The following is a 24,970-nucleotide window of genomic DNA, read 5'->3' on the forward strand; positions in this document are numbered from 1 at the left end:
GTAAATCAGGTGCTGTTTCCTTGTGTTATAACAGTGACTACACATCATTAGCTGTAATGTGCATTGAGAAGACTTGAGTCATGAAAAGTGAGTTATTTCTTTTTCTTTCCACTGCATCTAGCTCTAGTGGATTTCATCATATTCTTTGAACTGACAAGCAACATAGGAAGTTTAAAACTAGGTTTACTTTGAAAGCTTGGACAAAAATGTTTTGCAACTTTATTCCCAAAATCTTGACCCCTCTGTGGTTTAAATTATCAAGATGTTGCAGCCTTTGCATTTCCTATAATTTGCTCGCAAGAAGTATTTTAGAACAGCTTTGTAAGTAAGTCACACTGTTACTATTAATTTTGATTTTCCTCTCAGGAACAATGTTGTGATGCAGTGCTCCAAGACTTCTGTGGTGGGTTGTCTTCTCATATTGAGGTTCTTGAGTGGTGTTTGAAATGGAACAGGTAATTGCATTGATGTAATTATTTTTTTCATTTTTGCTTCTTGCCATCATTGGCTGTTATAATCTCTAGATTTGCATCATTGAAGTAATTCTTCCCATGTTTCAGGAAAGTGGAAAAAAAAATTACTAACAAGTAAGTTTGATTATGCTTGATTAATAGTTTATGCTGCGTTAGTAAGAACAACACTTTCAGTTTTGGTGTCTCAAGATGCCATGGGGAAGGGTAATCAATTAGTATCCAAATGATCAAATGTATATTTGTATTGGAAACTGCAGCAAATAGTATTGTTGATGTGGATGTGGACTTGGATTTTCATAGGTTTATCTACTTCCACCAATAAAATATACTTCCTTGGCATTGTTTTTCTCCTGTGTCCTTTTGGACCCCAGAATTGCAATTGCACTTCTATGTCCATCATATGCTCATTGCTTGCTTACTTTACTGAGGCTCCCAGCACTAGTAGTGGCCCTCAGCATGACAGCTGTGGGTGATTGGAGCAGGAGTAGGATGATTAAAAATTGGCATATAGTACCTTTCACGAACATTAGATATCTCAATGTAATTTATAGACAACAAAGTACTACTGAAGTGTGGCCACTCTTCTTATACAGGAAAGATGGGGGTTAAATATTGGTCAGGACATGTGGAAAACTCCCTGTTCTTCAAAATAGTAGTTTGTGATCTTTAATAGTCACTCAAGTGGGCAGATGAAGCATCTGTTTTACATCTCACTTGAAAGGTGGTGCTTTTGACAGTTTAGCGCTCTGCTGGAGTGTCACTTTTGATCTTTGTGCTCATGTCCTTGAGTGGAACTTGAATGCAGAGTCTTCTGATTCTGGTCACAGCATTATTCACTAACCCATGGCTTGCACCAAAGTGCAACAATCTAATTTTAGGGCTCATGTGGCAGAGCTAAAATTAGTCTTATTGTCTTGACCAAAGTTATATGTTCTGACTTGTGTTCCTGTCCTTTTCTAAAATAAATCTCATAGGAACAGCATTCCTGAAAAGGATTTCATTCGCCATTTGCACAGTCTGGACTGCCACTCTGCTTTGTATAGTTTGCATCACCTTACAAACCTGCCTGCACTGAAAGTGGACGATGTCATTGACCTCCTTCAGAAACAATCTGCTAATGGAAATGGTGATGACAATTCTTAGTTTCTTTTAGTTGTTTTGAGCTCTTGGAAGACATTTTTATAATACTAATGTAGTAAGCTGTGTTCAATGCAAATCTGAAATTACAGGGATAAAGTGAGAGATTTCTGAAGGTACTCATATTATTTGCATGAAATAATAGCATATTACTATGTTTTCAGAAAACTGAGTTGAATTTAACATTCAGTACAGGCTAATTTCTCATAACTCGATATGGCCAGCACTTATATTTTTAAACTTTGTTTTATGCATACTCATTTGCTCAGGAGTAATGTAATATATAACTACATTGATTGCTAGGAGGTGTACAAATGTGGCTACATAAACTACTTTATCGTTATAAAAATATTTTAAAATCAGGAACTCTGGAATTGGAGGTGACAAGTTTCAATCCACCTGATATGGAGCACAAATACACAGCTCAAAGTTGGCATATATAATTGATGTTGCTGTGACCTTGAGGTAGATTATGCACAGGAACCCATGTCTTCAAGAAATAAGACATGAGCTTTTGGTAGAGAAGTGTGTCAAGAATTTGATTTGAGCATTCTTAATTAGTCAATATGATTGTTTCAAGTTTTCATTAAATGATACGTGTAGGGCAAATTTGTTTGTTTGCATTAATTGTTTCTATTCTTTAGGTGCAAGATCTCAAAGCGTGACTCAGCGTCGAAATGTGACATTGTACCAAGCGTTTTGTGTCCTTAAATATGCCATATATGCAATCTGCATAAATGCACATCAGCCATCTTTGTGTAAGGACTGCCCATATTCGTTATTGGATGCAGCTGTTAAAGATGTTGCACTTGAAACTGAGCATGCATGTAGTCAAGGTAAACAAAAAGTGCTTTAATGAGCAATTATATAGTCTTTGTTATATCATCTATCTTCAGTCTAGATGTTCTACCCTTTCTGCACCCCTGTTAACCTTTTAGTTGAAGCTGCTGTAGTCTGTTGCATCACTCATGCAGTGACCCACAACGGGCGGCACGGTGGCAGTGGGTGGCACGGTGGCACAGTGGATAGCACTGTTGCCTCACAGCGCCAGAGACCCGGGTTCAATTCCCACCTCAGGCGACTGACTGTGTGGAGTTTGCATGTTCTCCCCGTGTCTGCGTGGGTTTCCTCCGGGTGCTCTGGTTTCCTCCCACAGTCCAAAGATGTGCAGGTCAGGTGAATTGGCCATACTAAATTGCCCGTAGTGTTAAGTATAGGGGTAAATGTAGGGGTATGGGTGGGTTGCGCTTCGGCGGGTCGGTGTGGACTTGTTGGGCAGAAGGGCCTGTTTCCACACTGTAATGTAATGTAATCTAATCTAATAGAAATTAGTCAATTCAGATGAGAATGAGCTTCAAATGTGGGACCACCACCTGTCTCTGAGTTCTGTAGAACATCTCATAGGAACTATCTGAGCAATCGAGAAAAGCCTAGACTTGGGTGCCTTCTATATTACAAAACGTTTATCAGTATTTGTGAGAAAATACAGTTTTCAGGAAAAATAAATTATTTTATTTACTCAACAGGTTGTTCTTCAGTTTTCAAGTTTTATTTATCCAGGTGTCAGGAGTTTCTACATGTGATCCCTGCTCCTTTCCGATTAGAGGTGTTGGAGAATATCTTCTCTTTATTGTTTTTGTCCTACAATGACCTCTATGGGGATAAAACAGGGCATGAAGGACAATTTTGCCTTGATGAAGAAGGAGACACTGAACAAATACAAGCAGGAGTGGGCTTCGAAACAATTGTAGATAACTTGGAATCCACAATGGAAGTTGTGGATAATGATGTTGTGCATTGTGAGCACTCAAGCACTGGGCTGGATGAAAAGATCACACAGAAGACCTCAAAAGTCCTTCATCATGGTTGCATGCAGAAGCTGAAGGTCACAAACTTTACGTACGCACCTGCGGAAAATGATCCAAGAGAACAGCTGGAATATCTGAATCTAAAGCATTTTACAATGAGTGTAAATCGTGGGAATGGCTTTTTAGTGAATGCAGCGACGATGAACATATTTCTGGATGTGATAAAAGATCATTTGGAGGCACTAAAATGCCAAATTCCTTGGACACCTGGGAATGTACCTAAAGAAGATGTGCAGTTAATGGAGTGCCTGAATTGTTCAATTAGTGCAGAATCTTTTGACAATCGATTAGCACAACTTTCCAGGTATATCTCTGAAGCCCAATGGAGGTACAAAGTAGTGACAAGTAATAAAACAACTGGTAAGACTTTTGTGAACATTGACCATATTGTAGAAATACCCAAGCTTGGCCTTAACTGAGCAATAGTACTTTGAAAAATTCAAAATTAATTTATGTTTAAAATAAAATTAAGATTTAGATTAATTTTGATAAGTTGTTTGATGTAGAATCTGTGGTGGAACTAAGCAGCAGCAAGGGGCTTTTGATAAATGTCCTTTCTGAGATTGGCGGGAAAGAAACATTAAACCATGTGGAAGTGGGTCTAATATACTGGCATGGATTGAGAATTGTCTCAGGAAGGAAGGAACAGAATCAAAGGAATAAATGAATCATTCTCCAGTTGGTAAGCTGTGATTTATGGAGTAATGCAGTGATCAGTGCTTGAGGCCCAGCTATTCACAAACAGTATATTTGGACTATATATCCAAATGAATATTTTCAAGTTAGAAGATGACCCAAACTAGATGGAAATGTGAGTGATGAGGGCACCAAGAGGCTTGAAAAAGATTTAGGTTATTAGGGTGAGCAAGGACTTAGCAGATGGAATATAATGTCAAAAAAATGTGAAGTTAATCATTTTGATGGGAAAAATATAAATGCAGTGTAGTTTTTAAATAGAAAGACCACGACTACACCGGAACAGACCATTCAACCCTCCAAGCCTGTGCTGGCACATTTTGCCCTTTCATACTAAAACTGTCTTCACTTAAAGGTTCATATCCCTCTATTCCCTTCCTATTCATGTATTTGAGCATGTTCTTCTTGAATGCTGCTATTATGTCTACTTCCACCACCACCTCTGGCACTCACCACCTTTTGTGTGAAAGCTTGCCTTGCACATCTCTTTTAAACTTCCCATATCCAAAACTTGAATCTGTGTCCCTAGTAATTGACCCCTTCGCTCTCGGGAAATAGCCTCATAATTTCCACTCTGTCCATGCCATTCATAATCATTTAAACTTCTATCAGGTCGCCTCTCAACCTTCTGCATTCTAGTGAAAACAAGCCCAATCTATCCAACCTTTCTTGATAGCTAAAACTTCCCCTCCCCCATACCAGGCAACATCCTGGTAAACCTTTTGTGTATCCTCTCCAAAGAATCCACGTCCTTCAGGTAGTGTGTTGACCAGCACTGTAAACAATATACCAAATAGTGAGAGATTGGGGAATGTTTATATGCAAAGGGTTGTGAATATTCTTGTTGAAAAGTCACTGCAAGCTATCATGCAGGTATACCAATTAGGAAGGCAGATGATGTGATGGCATTTATTGAAAGAGTGAGTACAAGAGTAAAGAATTCTTAATGCTGTTGTTTCGAGTTTTGATAAGACTGCACCTGAAAGATTATGTATAGTTTTGATTTCCTTTCCTAATGAAAGATTTTCTTGCTGTACAAAGGTTAAAAAAATTGCACAACACCAGGTTATAGTCCAGCAGGTTTATTGGGAAGCACTAGCTTTCCGAGCGCTGCTCCTTCATCAGGTGGATGTGGAGTTTAAGATCATAAGACACAGAATTTATAGCCTATAGAATATATCTGTGTCTTATGATCTTATACTCCACATCCACCTGATGAAGGAGCGGCCCTCCGAAAGCTAGTGTGCTTCCAAATAAACCTGTTGGACTATAACCTGGTGTTGTGTGATTTTTAATTTCGTACACCCCAGTCCAACACTGGCACCTCCAAATCATTTCTTGCTTTGGAGGAAGTGCATCAAAGCTTCACCAGACTGGTAAGATTGTCCTGAGGGGCGAGGTTGAGGAAACTGGGCCTATATTCTCGAGAATTTAGAAGAGTGAGAGAGACCCAGTTGAAGCATTCAAAAATTTTCAAGGCTTGACAGGATAGATGGAGGAAGGATGTTTCCTCTGACTGGGTTGTGTGAGGGAAAGGTGTGTTGGTAGAACTGGGAGACGTAGCCTCAGAATAAAAGAGGAGGAATTTCTTCACTCAGAAGGTTGTGAGTAATGTATTTGGAATTCTCTGCCTGCAGGGCTGTGGAAGCTCAGTCATTCATGACAGAGATTGATAGATATCAGAGTTTAAATATGTCAAGGGAAATGCAATTGTACAGGAAAATGAAGATAAGCCATGATCAGAATGGCAGTGCAGGCTAGGTGGCCCAAATTGCTTATTCCTATTTCCCATGTACCATTAATTAATGTACAATAATTATAGTCTTTTTTCATATGTTTCCCTTTTGGATTGTTGTTTGGAAGTCAAATGCTTTGAAAATTTTATATTAGTGTGGTCTACTTGAGCTACGTTGAAACCAATTCTTCCTTTAAAGCTATAAAATCTAATTGTTGTAAGTAAATGTTTCCAGACATCAGTCAGCTTAATGGCTCTTTGTTAGGGAAATTTTTAGACGAGATGAGTAGACCCTGCCATTAAATCGGAGCTAAAGAATACTGCAAATTCTAGCTTTCATATGTGTGCAGCAAAATGCAAAAATATGGATATCCTTCTTCAGCCGCATGCTATGTGTCCTATTGTTAGATTTAGCAACAAAATAGATGCAATGTTGTGAAGATGGGTAACTTGCCTGAGTTCTCCACTAAAAATACCAGAGAAAGCCAAGTCTCTCATATGCTGTTTTGAATGGCTTGCTTACTTTCAAAGATTTGTATACAGACACTCAACTCTGCTCTGTTCCTTCTTAAATAAAGGTGCCATTTAGTTCATGTTGCCTTTCATCTCTGTGACCTTAGATCTGATGATGTAGGATCCATATCGTTGAATCTCTACAAGGTAGAAGCAGGCCATTCGGCCCATTGAGTCCTTATTGACCCTCTGAAGATATCTCCCCCCAATCCCTGTAACCCTGCATTTCCCATGGCTAATCCACCTAGTTTGCACATCCCGGGACACTATGGACAAATTAGCATGGCCGATCTGCCTAATCCTGCACATCTTTGGACTGTGGGAAGAAACCAGAGCAGTTAGGTGAATCCCACACAGGCACTGTGAGAATGTGCAAATCCGACACAGATAGTTGCCTGAGACTGGAATCAAATCTAGGTTCCTGGCACTGTGAGGTAGCAGTGCTAACCACTGAGCTGCCCCAAAAATAAGAAATAACAAGGGGAAGAAAATGCTGGTGGGAGTAGTCTAGAGGCCACAATCGCAGTTATGCTAGAGAGCAGAGAATAACTTAGGAGATGATGAGGATTCATAAAAAAGGCAATACATTAATTGTGATGAGTTTAATCTTCATGTAGATTGAGATAATCAGATTGGCAGAGGTAACCCTGAGGAAGAATGAATAGTGTGTACTCGGCAGTTTCTAGAACAATGTTATGGATGCAGCCCGGATCAGTTTACTTTGGATCTGGTAATATGTGATGAGGCAGGTTTAATAAATGATGTCAGTCCCTCCTAGAAAACAGTGACCATAACATAATATAATTTGGTATTCAGTTTGAATGCAAAACTTGTGTGGGAAACTATGTGCTGAACTTAAGGGTAATTATAAAGGAATGAAGACAGAGTTGGCTGGAGTGAATTGGAAAAGGAGTTTAGCAGCTGAGATGATTGAGGAAGAATGGCAGATGTTTAAGAAAGTCATTCATGGCTCACAACAAAGTATATCCTAGTGAGAAAGAAGGATTCTAGGAATGGGATAAGCCAACCTTGGTTAACCAGTGAAGTTAAAAATGAAATCAAATTGAAAAAAATACATACATATAATGTGGCAAAGTTTAGTGGTAAGCCAGAGAATTGTCATGTTTTAAAAGCCAACAAATAATGCCTCACAGTACCAGGGACCTGGGTTTGATTCCCGCCTTGGGTGACTGTGTGGAGTTTGCACATTCTCCCTGTGTCTGCATAGGTTTCCTCTGGGTGCTCCGGTTTCCTCACAATCCAAAGATGTGCAGGTTAGATGAATTGGCCAAGCTAAACTGCCCACAGTGTTTAGGGATGTGTTGATTAACTGCACTAGTCTGGGATAATGTGGAATAGTAGAGGGAATGGGTCTGGGTGGGTTACTCTTCGGAGGGTCACTGTGGACTGATTGGGTCGAAGGGCCTATTTTCACACTGTAGGATTCTATGACTTAATGAAGGGGAAATCATACCTAATGTATTTTTTTTGAAAAGTTAGCAAAAGGAGAACCAGCTGATGTAACATATTTTGATTTCCAAGAGGAATTAATTAAGGTACCACATAATCGACTACTTAATATATTAAGAATCTATGAGCTTGGGGGACCGAATGCAGAGAGAATAGGGTAGCGATTAGAAAACAATGTGTTTGGATAAGGGTGTAATCTTCAGGAAGACAACCTGTAACTATGGAATGTCAGAGGGATCAGTAGCAGGGCTATATCTGTTTACAGTATATTAAGGATAAGAAAAGTGAATGTATTTTGCCAAGTTTGAGGATGATACAAATAGTCTGCATAGGCAGATTGCATGAGTGGTCAGATGCTTGGCAGGTGAATATAATGTGGGAAAATGTAAGGTTATGCACTTTGGCAGGAAGAATATAATTTAAATGGAGGAAGACTGAGGAGAGCTGCAGCCTCCATTCGTCTTGCTCATGTTGGGTATCGGGTCCTTCGTTCTGGTGGAACCAATATACCAACCACTACAGCGGACAGCTGAAACTGACAACCGGAAGCGGCAGGGACAGACCACTATAAACACCAGAGGAAACATCAAAGAAGCGCTTCGCAGGAGGCTTCCAAGCACTGATGATGACGTCTAGCCAGGGGACGAAACGTTTGCAACAAAAACTTCCAGCTCAGCGAACAGAACCACAGTAAGGTACCACAAAATGGACTACTTAATATATTAAGAATCTATGAGCTTGGGGGATCGAATGCAGAGAGAATAGGGTAGCGATTAGAAAACAATGTGTTTGGATAAGGGTGTAATCTTCAGGAAGACAACCTGTAACTATGGAATGTCAGAGGGATCAGTAGCAGGGCTATATCTGTTTACAGTGTATTAAGGATAAGAAAAGTGAATGTATTTTGCCAAGTTTGAGGATGATACAAATAGTCTGCATAGACAGATTGCATGAGTGGTCAGATGCTTGGCAGGTGGATATAATGTGGGAAAATGTAAGGTTATGCACTTTGGCAGGAAGAATATAATTTAAATGGAGGAAGACTGAGGAGAGCTGCAGCCCGGAGGGATTTGGGGGTCTTTGTGCATAAGCTATGAAAAACTAACATGCAAGTTCAGGTAACACAGAAGGCAAATGGGTTGTTGGCCTTTATTTCAAAGGAATGGAGTATAAAAATCAGGAAATCTTGTTTAAATATACAAGGCACAGTTAGGCCATACCTAGAATATTGTGAATAAATTTGGCCCCGTATCTAAGGAAAGACCTGCTGACATTGGAGGCAGCCTAGAGAAAGTTCACAAGGTTGAACCCCAGTGTAGAAGTATTGTGCTGAGAGGTTGAGTGGTAAATATTTAAGGTTTTGAGGAGTTTGACAGGGTAAATTTGGAGAGGTGGTTCCCTACAACCAAAGGTCATAATCTGAGTAACGAACCAGCCAGTTAGATCAGAGCTGAGGAGGAATTTCTTTTGAAGGTAGTGAATCTGTGTAATTCTTTTAAAACAGAGGACTGTGTATTCAAGGCTGAGACAGATTTTTAATTTGTAAGAAAACCAAGGCTGATGGGAAAAGGCAAGGAAATGAAGTTGGGGCTTATCGTCATTTCATTGAATGGCAGAGCAGCTCAATGCTTCTGCTCCTGTGTCTTGCGATCTTCTGATCACTCTTATAAATTTTGATATGATCTGTTCCTGTGTATTATGATCACTCATCAATAATTTGATATCATCGGTTCATATTTTTTGGCTTAAATTTCATTTGCATGTGTTTACCTGTTACATCAGTCTGTGTCCTGTGAAACTACCAAACTAACTTTCATATTGTTTACTGTGTTTCTGATTTTCATGTTATTTGTGGACATGTAGTTCATCCTATTACATCCAAGCCCTAGTTCAAAAACCAAACCCTGGGGAGCACTAGTGTTGGATTGAAATACATTTGTGTACATAAGTCCTCCTGTATGCCATAGTCTGAGCATCTCTACCATGAAGTGCATTCACTATAGGCATGATTTGAAGATGCCGGTGTTGGACTGGGGTGTACAAAGTTAAAAATCACACAACACCAAAAGCTAGTGTGCTTCCAATTAAACCTGTTGGACTATAACCTGGTGTTGTGTGATTTTTAACTTTATCACTATAGGCAGACATCTTAGCTCACTTTTGTTAAAGACCTTGTGTTTAACGCATTGCTGCAGTGTCTACACAAAACAACTAGTGTAGAATTCTCTCTGGAGTGATAAACAACTACACGTCGTTCTGCTATAGCATGTGTTTCACTAACAAATTTACTGCGATTGACAAATTGGGGACGCTGTTTCTAAAACATGAACTTTTAAAATGTGTTGGCTGTCCCGTGATTATATCACCAACTTTAAGCACTGTTTCTAAAACATGATTTTTCTACAGTGCAGAATTGCACAAGAACACAACTATTATGTTATAGAAGAACAACCTGTATTCATTAATATTCTATTTTTATTCCTGAGCCAGTTTTATATCTATACTGTCACTGTCTCATAAGAGATGTATTTGTTCACAAAATGAATGTGGTACATTATCAAATGCCTTCTGAAAGTCTGTATACACAACATGTATACCATCAACTGCACTATCCTCATCATCATTGTCTGTAAGTTTACCAAAGACTTCAGCAATGTAATAGCAGCGTGGTACTGTGTGCGTGCAATTCTGGTCTCCTTCCTATCGGAAAGATGTTGTGAAACTTGAGAGGTTTCAGAAAAGATTTACAAGGATGTTGCCAGGGTTGGAGGATCTGAGCTACAGGGAGAGGCTGAACAGGCTGGGGCTGTTTTCCCTGGAGCGTCGGAGGCTTGAGGGGTGACCTTATAGAGATTTATAAAATTATGAGGGACATGGATAGGGTAAATAGGCAAAGTCTTTTCCCTGGTGTCGAGGAGTCCAGAACTAGAGGGAAAAGGTTTAGGGTGAGAGGGGAAAGATATAAAAGAGACCTAAGGGGCAAATTTTCACACAGAGGGTGGTACGTGTGCAGCATGTGCTGCCAGAGGAAGTGGTGGAGGCTGGTACAGTTGCAACATTTAAGAAGCATTTGGATGGGTATATGAATAGGAAGGGCTTGGAGTGATATGGGCCGGGTGCTGTCAGGTGGGACTAGATTGGGTTGGGATATCTGGTCGGCATGGACGGGTTGGACCAAAGGATCTGTTTCCATGCTGTACATCTCTATGACTCCATGACTCTGAATGCTGGGCATCTGAAATAAAAGTGGAAAGTGTTGGAGAAACGCTCAAATCTTGCTTAGTTGGATCTAACAATTACTGCTTTGGTGCTTTTGAATCCTCATTCTCTGCTGTACTGTACTATTGGTCGCACGCAGCTTCCTCTGAGCTCCCATGGCTTCTGGAGTTCTTAGGAAACGGAGCTATTCAACTGTTCTACAACATCCCTGGTCCTTTCCCACGCAATTCCTGTAGTTATGTTGCCTTCCAAAAACATCACTAAAAGCAGTACTGCCTAACATGGTGTCTAACTCTTGTTTCTCTCTCTCTCCCCCTCCCTCCTCCCCCTCTCTCTCTCACTCACTCACTCTCACACACATGATTATCGTCTCTCAGTGACTTGTAACCTTTTAGCTCTTCTGAGTTGAGCAGCTCTGAGAGAAGTGTTTGTCATAGAAAACTTTACTCAGCCCTTTGTCCCTATTTCTAGGAGAATTGCATTTAACAGATATTTTGAAATAGTCAAATGTAACACTGTAAATGTTACATTCTTTCAGCATGCTGGCTTCCAGCACACACGCGGTTGGATTCCATGGCAAACTCTCCTCTTAATCATTGTTTATTTTGGTTCTCTAGTAATTAACTTGGCATTTGTCACAAGAATCCTCTATTTGTTGTATTTTTAGCACATTATCAATAGTCATCCAGGGAGTTTGAGCTCTGGATATATTGTCTTCACCCTTGTCGGAATGTGGCTACCTGATCTATTTCCTCCTCGATTAACTTCTATTGTTCAATTATTGTTTGGCTGTAAAGTTTTGATTTGAATGTACCTGGGCCAAATCTGACTTTATTTCACTAACATTACTTTTGCACCTGATTGTTCTTTGTTCTTTTCACAATTATTCCAAGCCTAATTCTATGATCAGTATTTTCAAAGTGAATTTCTGTTGTAACAAGCCCCACTTCGTTTCCTGGAACTACCCCAAACCTAATGCTATGATCACTATTTTCAAGTGCGTTTCCTTTGTAACATGCCCCACTTTGTTCCCTGGAACTAGATCCAGAAAGACTTCCATCCTGTTTCGGTGGATTACTCATCGACAATTAGCTGGTTCACATTTCAGGCATTTATTTGCACTATTACTGTCCTAATGTTTATTTGTGATAAATATGATGGCAGTCATTTAAGAGGATGTGAAAAAGCTGCATCTTTCACTTGTGTACCAAGAGAGCTCAAAAACAATAAAATTACAAATACAGAACAACCTCTGTTGAGTGGGGAGTATTTGTTTGGATAACTGATTGCTCAGATAATAGATAACATTTTTACAGGACCTTGAGATCTAGTTCAGTTAATCCGAAATTTAGATAATTGATGTTCGGTTAACTGAGGTTGTTCTGTATATACCTATGTTTAGCATTTTTGGGGGAGAAAAAGGTTGGAGGGTTGGGTAGTTTTTATCCTTAAAAGCAGGAGAGTCCCAGACTCAACGTCAAGCCCAGTTTTTTCCTCTTAGTCACAGAAACATTGGAGCCCCTCAGTTAACATGTAGGTTCAGAATTCCCTGGTTCAGGAACAGCAAAAGAAAAAAAATCAGCTCTTGATTGTTATTTAGTGACTCTTGTGGTATAGTGAATATGTGTGGATGTCAATTGAAGGCTATGTTGTATTTAGCTCTTTTACCTATAGTTTCATAGCCAGAAGGAAATTGGTAGTCTCAAAGCTCAGATGAAGCATGCACCACAGCAAGTTAAGGTGTTCTGATGAAGAAGGGGATAATACAATGTCTTGTATGAATAAATTGCTTGTTTCATGGCTTTTAATGTTTGTTTCCTACAATGTGTTACACTCAGAAAATGCTATATTCTGCAAGTTGCTGTTGCATTTGTAAATGTATTTTCTGTTGGTTTGTAGAAGGCGACTTGCCTTGCTTCACTAAAAATCACCGGCCGCTGGCAAAGTATTCTACACTAAAGAAGCAAAGCAGAATACGAAGAAAAAGGATGGGTAAGAAATGTCAAAATTGCCTCTCCTGTGAAAAATATGGATTGCTTTCCTTCTGTCTTACTGTTTTTTCTCTCCAGTTTCCTTGCTCTTAATTGGGTTCGGGTGTAATATTGAGCCAGCTGCTTTTACTTGATGGTGCCTTCACTGCCCCCTGATAGTTCATGTTTGTTCATTCCTTTGTGGTTGCATGTCCAGGAAACTTCTCGTGCTCCTTGGTTCCCTTTACCATTGATATGACCTTCAAGCAGAGTTTAATGTCAGTTGTTGCACCTTATTAGATTATTGACAAAAATAACTGTTTTCAGCTCTTGATTATGTCTATTGTAATTTGTCTGAATTTCATTCTTCCTAGGACATGCTTATTGTTTACTCTTTCCAATATCTTCTCAACATTCTTCTGTATGTCTGCATTTCAAAGGCTTTGAGTCTTTCGATTGTTTGGTTGCCCACACTTTCATTCGTAGGGAAGTGTTGACCAAACGTAACATTTGAACAGATGGTCTATTGTACTGATATTTATTCTATTTGATGTTAGGATCAATTTTTGTTGAAAGCAGCTCTTGCTATTCAGTCATTCTGATAAATTCAAAGCAGTGATCAGCATCTTGCATCATGAGAATAGGGTAATGCATTTGCCTAGCAATTGAGATTTTCCTTTTTGGTTTTTTGCTAGAAGCCATTATTTTAACTTTCTTTTTTAAAAAAAGCATTGTATTAAATTCTTTACCAGCAGAACTCATCCATACCACAGCATTACCTGTGAATGTGAGATTGTTTATGTTTCTGGTGCAATGAAATCCAGGTGTTCTAATCTTCTAAATATAGCTTCATTATATAATATTAAATAAGCATAGCAAGAAAATGCAACACTGCACTCATTTTGATTTGTTTTTTATTTGACATTGTTTTTATCCATTCCTTTAAGAGCTCATTGCTCCCAGTATCCGTTTCGTACAAGTCTTAAAGCTTTCCCATTCATACCCATGCATCTCTGCAGAAAATTGCTCCCTGATTATTATGCTCTAAGATCAGTTAGCCACACCAAAAGTAAAGATTGATTTCAGAAGCTTCCTAGTCAGTTTCACATCAGGAAGTTCATTTATTACGATAACATTTGAGTAGCCTTTCTATAACTTGAAATGCTACAGGTCCTCATTTCTCCAAGTTTCATTTCTCTCTCAAAGTTTTCACTCTTTTTGTCATTACAGAGCATCGAACAAGTTTGCACTTAACAGTGGAGAGTGTGAGTGGAGATTTAAGTACAAGCACCTCAGGTATGTTAATTATTGTGCAATAAAATTTCAGTGATTACATCAGAGATTTTCTCTGTATTTTATTTGAGTCAGATCTAACAAGCCCAGCGTTGTAGTTCTACAGAGTTAGTTTCATTTTCTCAAACAAACAGCTAATGTTATAAAATATAGAACAAAATCCCTACAGCGTGAAACAGGCCATTCAGCTCAACAAGTCCACACTGACTCCCTGAAGAGCATCCCATCACCCTATCCCTGTAACCCTGCATTTCCCATGGCTAATCCACTTAATCGCAATACTGCTGGACACAATGAGTAATTTTCTAGAAGAGATATATGGATTCATTTGTTTGGAAACATTGTTTTTTCATCCAGCTAATGGTAATAAGTGATATTGGGTTTGATGTATGAGATTTATCTTGGCAGTAGATGACGAGAATGTGGTCTGTAGATTTGTACCACCAACTGATGTGATGAATTTGTCGCTCAATATCTTCAGGGTGGAGTTGAATAGAAAATCCCTTCAAAAACTGTTAATAAATCTGAATCTCATTGTTGGAGGGTGTGGTGGGGGTGGGGTGGGGGCGGGCGCGGGCGGTGGGGGTGTGTGGAGGTGGTTAGAGGGGTGGGTGGCGGGGGATCCAAGATGGCGACGACCCAGCAAGTCTGAGTCTATAGTGCTCCTCCCAAGACTTGGGCAAAGTCGGTCACCCACCCCACCACACTCACCAAATCATTCAAAACAGTTTTTACTTAATGTAATTAGTTGCTTAGTACTGCATTTGAATAATTTAATCTCCAGTAAGGGAGCCCGCAGTTCTCAGCAGGCAGGAACCCCTCCCCCACCCTCTCCAGCTGCAGCAGAGGCGTCCGCAGCCGCCTGGGGGACTTACCTACAGTGGCGAGCCTCACGGAAATAATCTCTAAACTCGATGCCAAGATCGATGCCTTCATTGAAGAGTTCCAGAGCCGATGGGACTCGCTCTCGGCCTCGCTACAAAAGCACGGCCGAGACATCAAGGAAGTTGAGCTCCGAGTCGGAGGCCGCGACCTCCGAAACTACAGCAGAAGCGGCCGTGGATCGGGTCTGGACTCTGGAACAGCGAGTCCGGACCTTAGAGAATCACATTGACGGCCTCGAGAATCAAAGTTGTCGAAAAAATATTCGTTTGCTGGGTCTTCCCGAATGGGAAGAGGAAGGCCAGCTTACAGCTTTTCTCGTACAGTGGCTTCCACAGCTTTTAAGTCTGAAGGCTTGGTCAGGCCAGGTAAGGGTGGAATGGGCCTACCAGCTTGCAATACGCGGGCTCGGCTCGAACCAACCCCCCTGCGTCTGCAGCCCCCCCCTGTTCTGGCTGCAGAGCTATAAGGAGAGGCAGATGCTCTTAGAAGCTTCCAGAAATCTTGGGAAAGATCCCTAAACCATGATTTATAAAGGATCCAAGATTGTTATTCCAGGATTTTTCCCAAGCTCTGGTCCGAAAGAGGAAGGCGTTTGATGAAGCGAAGAAGTGTTTAAGGGACTTAAATATTCAGTACTCCTTGCTCTACCCAGCGACGCTACGCTTTAACCATGAGGGGTCCGTGTATAACTTCGGATCGCCGGAAAAGGCCAAGGAATTTTTGGACTCTCTTAGATAAATTGTAAGAGTTAATTGATGTTGTTTTGCTTTCTCCCCACTTCGGTTTACATCCCCCCTTTCTTTTATATTAATCCCTTTTTTTACCTTACTGTTTAATATTATCTTCGAGGGGTGGAGAGAGGGAGTTATTTATTTGTTCTCTACTTTCTCCCACCCCCTTTTTTTTAATATATATATATTTATATATAGGCCAGGGGGTCGAGTTAATGTTGGTGGGGGGAGGTGGTTACCTTATCCTAATTTTCTTCATCCTATTGAGGAGTGCCTGGGTCAAGGGTGGGGCACTGGATGGAAGAGGATACGATGGACTGTTGGAAAGGAAGTGATGCCCCCTGGGAACAAGGGGGAAAATCTCCATTTAAATACGTTTTATATTTTTTAAATTTAGAAATAGTGTTTTCTTTTTTTGTTTGATAAATTTTGGTTATTATTTATTTAAGATTTAATTGTATATCGATGTTTATTCTTGTTTTTTTAAATTTGTAAACTTGTAAAAAATGTTAAATTTTCAATAAAAATATCTATTAAAAAAAGAGAGGTGCGGGGTGGGGGGGGGTGCACCTCCCAGATCTGAAGAGATACAAATAGTCACCCTGTTGTCATATGTAGATGAATGGGTGCGTAAGGACTCGAGGTCGATATGGCTTGATGTTGAGGCATCGCAGGCAAGATGTTCCCTCATAAACTTAGTGTTTATGGATAAGATGAGATCTGTGGTTGAGCACTGAGAGTCCGATTATTATATATCCAGTGAAAGCATGGAGAATGATGCGGCAGGGTGAGGGCTATTTGCTTAAGACTTCGCCGTTCACCCCATTAGTGGGAGCCCCAGGATTTAGACCAGGGTCAATGGACGCCGGCTTCAGATCATAGGAAGCTAAAGGAATCTCCTGTCTGGGAGATTTATTTGGGGAGAAGTCTTGATGTCTTTCAACCAATTAGGTCAGAAATACAGGATCCCTTTTCCAATATTTCCAAGTTAGGGATTACAAACAGAAGACCATGTACTTGGCCTCGCCCTACAAGTTGGAGATAGAAAGAAGAGTGCTCCGATGTGGGGGCGCTCTCTCGGTTAATACCATATATCATCTGCAAAGAGGGAACGCCCTGAGGGATATGGAGATTTGGAATCAGGAGTTGGAGAAGAAATCTAATCGGAAACGTGGGAGGATACAGGGGAGAATGTAAAGAAAATTTCAATACGCAATAAAGCACAAGCGATGCAATTGAAGATACTCCACAGGGCCCTTATGGCACCAGAGAGGTTAGCAAAGTTTAAGGAAGGATCTTCTCCGAAATGTCCCAAATGTAAAATAGCATAGGCACCCGTATGCATTGCTTTTGATCCTGCTATAAGATTCATAGATACTGGGGTGCCATTGTGAATGAGCTAGAGAAGATCCTGGAAATGGAAGTTAAGGAAGATCCGGTGTCTCTCCTTTGGAACTACCGAATCTGCCCTCTTTGGGTGAGCACGGGAAGAGGTTGTTAAATATTCTCTCACACTGTGCGAGGAAGAACATCCTATTGAATTGGATATCAGAAAAACCTCCAGGGCTTGTAGGGTGGCACAGAGTTGTGATGGAGCACATCCCTTAAGATTATCTGACAAGTATGGTGTGCAATGGAACAGAGCAATTTTATAAGACATTACTGCCCTTTCTAAATTACGTAGACATAGACCTGTCGGCAATATTGATTAGGGCCTTTATATAGCCACGAGGGTTGTATATGGTGGTCTGGGGACCCCGGGGGAGGGTAGGCCTTGTAAATACAGGTATAATAACTGTTGCTCCTGTGGATGGGAGCTTCGGTGGAGGTGTGGCAAGTGAAGTAATGTAATTTAGTTTTAGTGTAATGTAATTTGTAATTTAATGCTATTTTTAAGTTGAGTTTATTCTAATGTGGGTTAAGTTAAGTAAATATGAGATGACTACCTTGAAGAGTTTATTGTTAATGTTACTGTAATATAATAAGATATTTCTAATCTTTACTTTTGTACTTCTATAACTTTTCGGGTTTTGTTGTAAGTGAGTGAAAAATGTTTTCAATAACTAAAAAGAGAGTGGGGCTAGGATGCAAAACAGTTAAACTCCATTCTTGATATGAAATTGCTGGATGTGGAGTCATCAAACTAAACAGTGCAGAGTATGTTGTCATCAAAGGAGTGGATGAGTTTGAGGAGTTTTGCTGAACAGCCATTTTTCACCCAAATATTGAGATTTCTGCCTAGCTGCTGATGTTGAATGCGGAAAAGGATCTATCCTATTCCCCATAATTCTCTTGTAATTGACATATGGAGGAAATCAAATTCACAGTAGACCTGTTGGCATGGAAACCGTGCTGGGCTCTTGGGTATTCTAGGTGTGAAGTTGATAGTGTGACGCTAGCAAATATCATCTTCATGAAGCTAAGGAGTGAAATACCTCTGTAGTTGCGGGAGCCTTTACTGTTGCCTTTTGTTTTTGTCATTTTTGTACTTGCTAAAGAATGAACCTTATTTTCCAGCAGAGAATGACAAGGTTGCAAAGGTGTGATAATGTCTGTGACTTTCCATGCTTGAATAATTCAACTGGGATCCCATCTTTGCCAGGTGTCTGTTTACAAAGCAGTGTATGGTCACTTATCTCTTGCCCCTGCCACTTGAAATTCAGCTCACCCCTCAACTAACTGAAACTCAGGCCCACCATGCACAACTCCATTGACTAGATGAAACTTGGAGCCCGGTCCACTCACTTTGCTCAAGCCGTTTTACTGACAGTTACCCTGGACCAGTTTTGACTTCCTTAAAGTCAACTTCATTCTGATGAACTGGTCCCCAGATAGATGCTCTAATCTGAGGACTCCTCCCTTGAGACTTTACTGATCCTTCAGTGATATTTTCTGACCATTGGGAAGCAGTGAGGGAAGGAACATGTGGAGAATCGAGGGAGAGGGAGACGCAGTTCCTTTTAAAACCAGTGTTTCACATGTGTCGAGGTGGCTGTTCTCTGATCGGTCAACCCTACATTTTATTCTTCCTGTGCATTTTTGGGATTTCAGAACTGAATTCAGCTGCTTCCTCTGCAATTTGACCATTACCACATATGTTGTTTCCTATGAGTCCATCAGATAGCCGCAGGATTAATGGGGTGCTCCAAGGTTGCAGTGGGAGTGGTCAAATCAATTGACTTTGTATCACTGCAAAGCTTGCACATGGTGGTCATCAGAGCTCTTTGTATTCCAACAGAGTGCAGTTAGGCTCAGGAATACAGCGTTTGTCAGCTCATCTTTTTCTTTTGTAGAGTAGCCATGTTGAGAATGAACTTATGTATCTCATGGTCATTGAAGGCCATCTTTTATCCACGTGTTATGGAATTGTGGTTCTTGCCACCTAAAGACTACTTTGTTTTATTTATGAAGTTGATGAGCATTGTTTAGGACGAGCAGATCTGCCTAAAATCTGTATTTAACTCTTTACACTGTAAGCTATTATCCAGAGGAGCATTGAAGGCATGTAGGTCTGGGGCCTATTCATTTGGAGGAATTCCGGGAGGTGCTCATTTTGAAGAATCGCTGACTACTTAGGATGATTCATATTTCGTGTCGGGTTCATTCATTTAGCCAGTAACTGTTGTTCATGTTAAAATTGAAGGCCCAGACCACCTCAGATATATACATGATCTCATACTTCAGGTGCACCTTTCCCTGATCCCCCCCCCCCACCATACCATCCATATCCTGATCTTTGGTGCCTACTGGTGAATGTCAGTCCAACTCCTAATCCCTAAAATTGAATCCCACTTCAGCAACATAAGTTAAGTCAAATTAAACCCTGACACCAAGCCACGATGTCAGTAATTTAATCCCCTCAGTAAAATCTACACCTCAATCTCAAGCCAATTTGGTCAGCCTCCGTCACTGCACTGAGCTACCAATAGCCCTCAGGATATTAGTACAATTCCTTCACCGCAATACCAAGTCTCACAATAATACCTCAGTAAATCTCTCACTGTAGTTCTATATCTTCCAAAAAATAAATCCTAACAGTGGCAAAATACTCCAGAATTGATCTTTTGCTATTTCACTAGGTACTCCCAATTTGCCCCTCCCTGACTGTGGAAAAAACAGTCCTGAAAACATGCAGCCTCTGCATTATCGGTATGGCCTCGTCCCAGCCTCTCAATGCCCTTGGTAGTTGTAGCTGAACCCGTAGCACTGAGGCGGCAGCACCCCACGTTACTGACCATTGGACTTAAGAGCACAGACTCCCTGATTTGAAAGTATGACTCCCAGGCTAATTCCATGACCTACACTCCATGACTCCCAGCCAGCTCTGCATTCGGTCTCAAACTTTGCTAGGCCCCATGCCGTCCCAAGGAAATCCTGCCGACAAATGACAAACTTCTGTCACTCGCCATCTCTCATGGTCACTACCTCACCCCCTGTCTCTCCTACTCCTGCCTAGTCCTTCCACCATTAACTGTCCTCTTTACTGCTTCCCTTCCTGACCTTGCTGCTCACTGCCTGTTCTCACTGAATCTTGGCCTGATAATGTTGGGGAAAGTAACTTGGTGGAGCATTTTGCTATCTTCAAATATCTGACAACCTCCATACCTATCTACATTTATGCCAACTGATACGTTGTTCTGTGAAATAAAGCTCCTCAAAGAATAGATAGAACCAAGTATGTTAATTCTTTATTCTGTTGAATGTATCGTATTTGTATTGTAGTTTTCCCACCTAACATTTGGTGCTTATTGAAATTTATCTCTACAGATGGAAGTATGGTACATTTTGCTGTAACAAACGAACAGGAATTTAAGCCTCAAGTCCGACGGCATAATCTTCTACTTCCCATGATGTTGGCTCCACCAGAATCTCTTCTGATTTCCTGCATCCTGAGAGGAAACTTTGCTCAAGCACATCAGGTAAACTGAATTCGGTTTCCAAGGTGATGCATTAATATTAATTTATAATGTATAAGCTGAGCTTTGTAAATAAGACCAAAATGTAAGATGTTGACTTGAAATCAACCATTCTTCTGCTCAGGCTTTTTCCTTTCATTTTGGATATCTCGCACATTTAACTTTTTGTGGAAATTTCTCAGAAGTTATCAAAACCTGATTTTGATGTGATTGTTTTCCTGTATTGTAATTGGTCTCTCTGCTTTCTCCTGTCCATAACCCTGGCTGCTCAAAAACATTGTGGATTTGCAATTAAGAATGGTTACTTGAACTGGAGTGCTGTTAGCATGTATTGAATCATGTTCTAGGATGTGTTATCAGCATTTTGTTTTAAGGGGCAGCCTTAAGTTAATCAGAGACTTCAAGAGGAACGTTTCTGACATATTTTCTTGATTTATGGAAGTTGTATAGGAAAAAAATTGGCTAGTTATACTTTTAAATTTGAATATTTTACAAGATATTTCAGCTTATGGTGTTATGTGATTTAAAGCTTTCTGATTGGAAAAGTGATTTTGAATTGTGGTAATCAATTAGTTTTCTATCATTTAGTGTTTGAAAGAAAAGTGACTAAAACTGTATGAAAAGGTAGTCCCTATTATTTGAATGGGCATTATTTGTCACCATCTCTGCATGTTCCTAGCTGTTGAGAAGACATCACCATATTTTTACCTCTTGACATTTTGCATGGATCATTCAAGAATGCCTGTTTATGTCACAAATCTTCACAAGAGACCTTGGAGTGCAGGTTCATAGCTCCTTGAAAGTGGAGTCACAGCTAGATAGGATAGTGAAGAAGGCATTTGGTATGCTTTCCTTTATTGGTCAGAGTATTGAGTACAGGAGTTGAGAGGTCATGTTGCAGCTGTACAGGACATTGGTTAGGCCACTGTTGTGTGCAATTCTGGTCTCCTTCCTATCGGAAAGCTGTTGTGAAACTTGAAAGGGTTCAGAAAAGATTTACAAGGGTGTTGCCAGGGTTGGAGGATTTGAGCTATATGGAGAGGCTGAACAGGCTGGGCTGTTTTCCCTGGAGCGTCGGAGGCTGAGGGGTGACCTTATAGAGGTTTACAAAATTATGAGGGGCATGGATAGAATAAATAGACAAAGTCTTTTCCCTGGAGTCAGGGAGTCCAGAACTAGAGGGTATAGGTTTAGGGTGAGAGGGGATAGATATAAAAGAGACCTATGGGGCAACTTTCTCACGCAGAAGTTGGTACGTGTATGGAATGAGCTGTCAGAGGATGTGGTGGAGGCTGGTACAATTGCAACATTTAAGAGGCATTTGGATGGGTATATGAATAGGCAGGGTTTGGAGTGATATGGGCTAGGTGCTGTCCAGTTGGAGTAGATTGGGTTGGGTTGGCATGGACAGGTATGACTCTATCTGTGACTCTAATTGTGTTACCTGGCCTGGCGTGTGAGAACAGGAATATGAAATTCAGCTTGTTGTCATTCAGTTAGGTAACACTCTTGACTCAACCTATGACTGTCATTATTTCTGTAACCTCTGAATTCTTTGCCGAAGAAAAAAATCTATCCATTTTAGTTTAAGAATTTTTCATTGACCGGGACTCAACAACGTTTTGGGAGATGCAGTCATAAAATATTATCACCCTCTGTGTGGAAAATGTACTTTTTGACTTCAGATCTGAATGCCTAACACTTGTATTATGGGTCAACCTTCGAGATCAGAGGAAGTGGTCTCTCCATTTATCTGATCAACTCTTTATCTTAAAGAGCTCAATTGGACCATCCCTTAATCTTCTCATGCACATAGAAAAACAGCCCAATTTAAACAAGATTCGGAGATGCCGGTGTTGGACTGGGGTGTACAAAGTTAAAAATCACACAACACCAGGTTATAGTCCAACAGGTTTAATTGGAAGCACACTAGCTTTCGGAGCGACGCTCCTTCATCAGGTGATTGTGACAATCACCTGATGAAGGAGCGTCGCTCCGAAAGCTAGTGTGCTTCCAATTAAACCTGTTGGATTATAACCTGGTGTTGTGATTTTTAACAATTTAAACAACTTATCCTCATAGTTTAACCCTTTAACTCTCGGATCATTTTAGTCAATCAGTGCTGCATGTCCACCAGGGTTAACGTACTCTTCCTAAAATACATTGTCGAGGGGTTAGTCACCTTTGTGTGCCAAGTGGATGGATGGGTCTCTTATGTGTAGTATTTAACTCATCAAGAAAAGACTAAGATATTGAGAGTCAGTGTATGCCCTTTGGTCTCGGGTGATTTCTTCCTAATTCATTTAGATTGAACAGTTTTTTTGTCCCGTATGTGCAGCCATATCAATGCTTTCTTTCCTCTGTGATGCTGTTGAACTTTGTATTGGTTAGCTGAATCAGGAAATTTGGTTGCTGATGCATCTGTTGAATTGTTTTCGTTCAGGGTTAGTGGTGGGGACACAGTATTGCTAGGCTGGAGAAAGGAAAACCCTTATGGGTATTGAGCGAGGGCAATGTTTGGGTTAGTTGTGATTCTACTTCAAAATAATCCATCAGTTCTTGACAGTGAGGCATGTAGGAAAGATTAACACTTTGACAAATTAGCCTACATGCTGGTGGGATCCTGACTGAACAAAGATTCACTGCTGAGCACAATGGAATTAATTCAGTGAGTTGGGATGGTGGTGGGATATTTTGGCTAACTACAACGATTAGTAGTTTTATAGATATCAATGACATGAAAAGATATGGGTATAGTATGGAACAATGATGTTGAGGTGGATGATTAGCCACGAATTAGAATGGTAGAGCAGGCTTGATTTCCCTACTTCTCCTATATATTCATCCTCAGATTTCTGAGCTCCCTACAAGAACAGAGCAATAACCCAAATAGTAGCTACAATCAGAAGGACAACGTAAGTGAATTAAAAGATGTGCATTTATGTGCTAAGTAAAACGGTAATTTGACAATAGAGCTGTTCACATTGTGGTCACTTCGTGCCAGCTGGAATCTTTCTGGCTTGAGTGTTTTTAGGCACATTTGTGTTGGCATAACCAATTGTATTATTGTGACATTATTTGCAAATTCATGTAGGAGATAGAAACTGAAGATCACTCCATTGGTGATAAGCTCCTTGAGGGACAAATAACCATTTATTGTAGGTTGCAAAGTATATAATAGCTTTAATAGGAAACTGAAATGATCTATGAGGGAAAGAAAGTCTGCCGTTACCTGACCTGTCATGTGTAACTCAAGTCCTGACCAACTTGTTGAGTCTAACCTAACAAGCCATTCAAGAAAATGATCAAGAAAAACAATGATAGTCCAGAAGATAAATGCCAGTCTTTCTCACCACCTGAAAGTGAAGTTCTAAAAGCATTCATCAAACACAGCAGAAAAGTAAATATCATGCCTTCTTGTTCTTCCCTCTCTCCTGTCTTACTCCCTTTCACTTCTGTTTCACAAATCCCGAACCTTCCTGTCTCAGCTGGCCAGACTTGCTTCACTTCAATACCTATTTAATTTGAAGTTTGAACTTGATCTTGACTCCCCTCTGAAATGCGACAGATTTATTGACTAATGCTGAAACTGTTATAAATTTTAACAAACTGGAGTTTGCAGTGAATTGTTGCATCAAGTTATGAACAGTGCAATGCAATATGTTAGTTATTTATATAAACAGTTAAGGTATTTCAATTTCTCAGAGGTTTGTAGCTATAAGTGTGGCACCGTATTACCATAATATGTCACTTTTAATCGTTTAGCATAATTGCCTAAGTTAGTGATTGACTGGATTGTCTTTTGCTTTCTTGGCAGGTGGTGTTAATGTTTGAGTTGCAGTCGTCTTACTGCTATGCTGAACTGATGTTTATGGAACGATATCAGCAGGTGATCAATGAACTTGCCAAAGTGGAACAGAAAATGGAGAACAAAGGCATAGACAATACCAGTCACAAATTAAGTGTTGGAAGATTCACACTTCAAGCAATTGGTGATGCAGCAGCAGCAGGTAACTATTAGGGTTCCCTGAGGTATAACTTTGAACACTGGAATTTTTAAACAC

General features: G+C 40.3%; 1 protein-coding gene across 10 annotated transcripts in view; it reads left to right on the plus strand.

The window, feature by feature from the left end:
* zfyve26 (zinc finger, FYVE domain containing 26) overlaps nucleotides 1–24,970 on the plus strand; it is a 101,848-nt gene that overhangs the window by 17,705 nt on the left and 59,173 nt on the right. For all 10 annotated transcript variants that reach the window (XM_043697939.1, XM_043697944.1, XM_043697943.1 and 7 more), the window contains 8 exons: nucleotides 367–455; nucleotides 1,448–1,599; nucleotides 2,255–2,446; nucleotides 3,137–3,838; nucleotides 13,011–13,103; nucleotides 14,312–14,377; nucleotides 20,758–20,909; nucleotides 24,724–24,916. In XM_043697939.1, the coding sequence (XP_043553874.1) occupies nucleotides 367–455; nucleotides 1,448–1,599; nucleotides 2,255–2,446; nucleotides 3,137–3,838; nucleotides 13,011–13,103; nucleotides 14,312–14,377; nucleotides 20,758–20,909; nucleotides 24,724–24,916 (1,639 nt within the window). The remainder of the gene's footprint in view (nucleotides 1–366; nucleotides 456–1,447; nucleotides 1,600–2,254; nucleotides 2,447–3,136; nucleotides 3,839–13,010; nucleotides 13,104–14,311; nucleotides 14,378–20,757; nucleotides 20,910–24,723; nucleotides 24,917–24,970) is intronic.

This window comes from Chiloscyllium plagiosum, chromosome 10 (genome assembly GCF_004010195.1).
Source record: "Chiloscyllium plagiosum isolate BGI_BamShark_2017 chromosome 10, ASM401019v2, whole genome shotgun sequence".
Taxonomy (NCBI): domain Eukaryota; kingdom Metazoa; phylum Chordata; class Chondrichthyes; order Orectolobiformes; family Hemiscylliidae; genus Chiloscyllium; species Chiloscyllium plagiosum.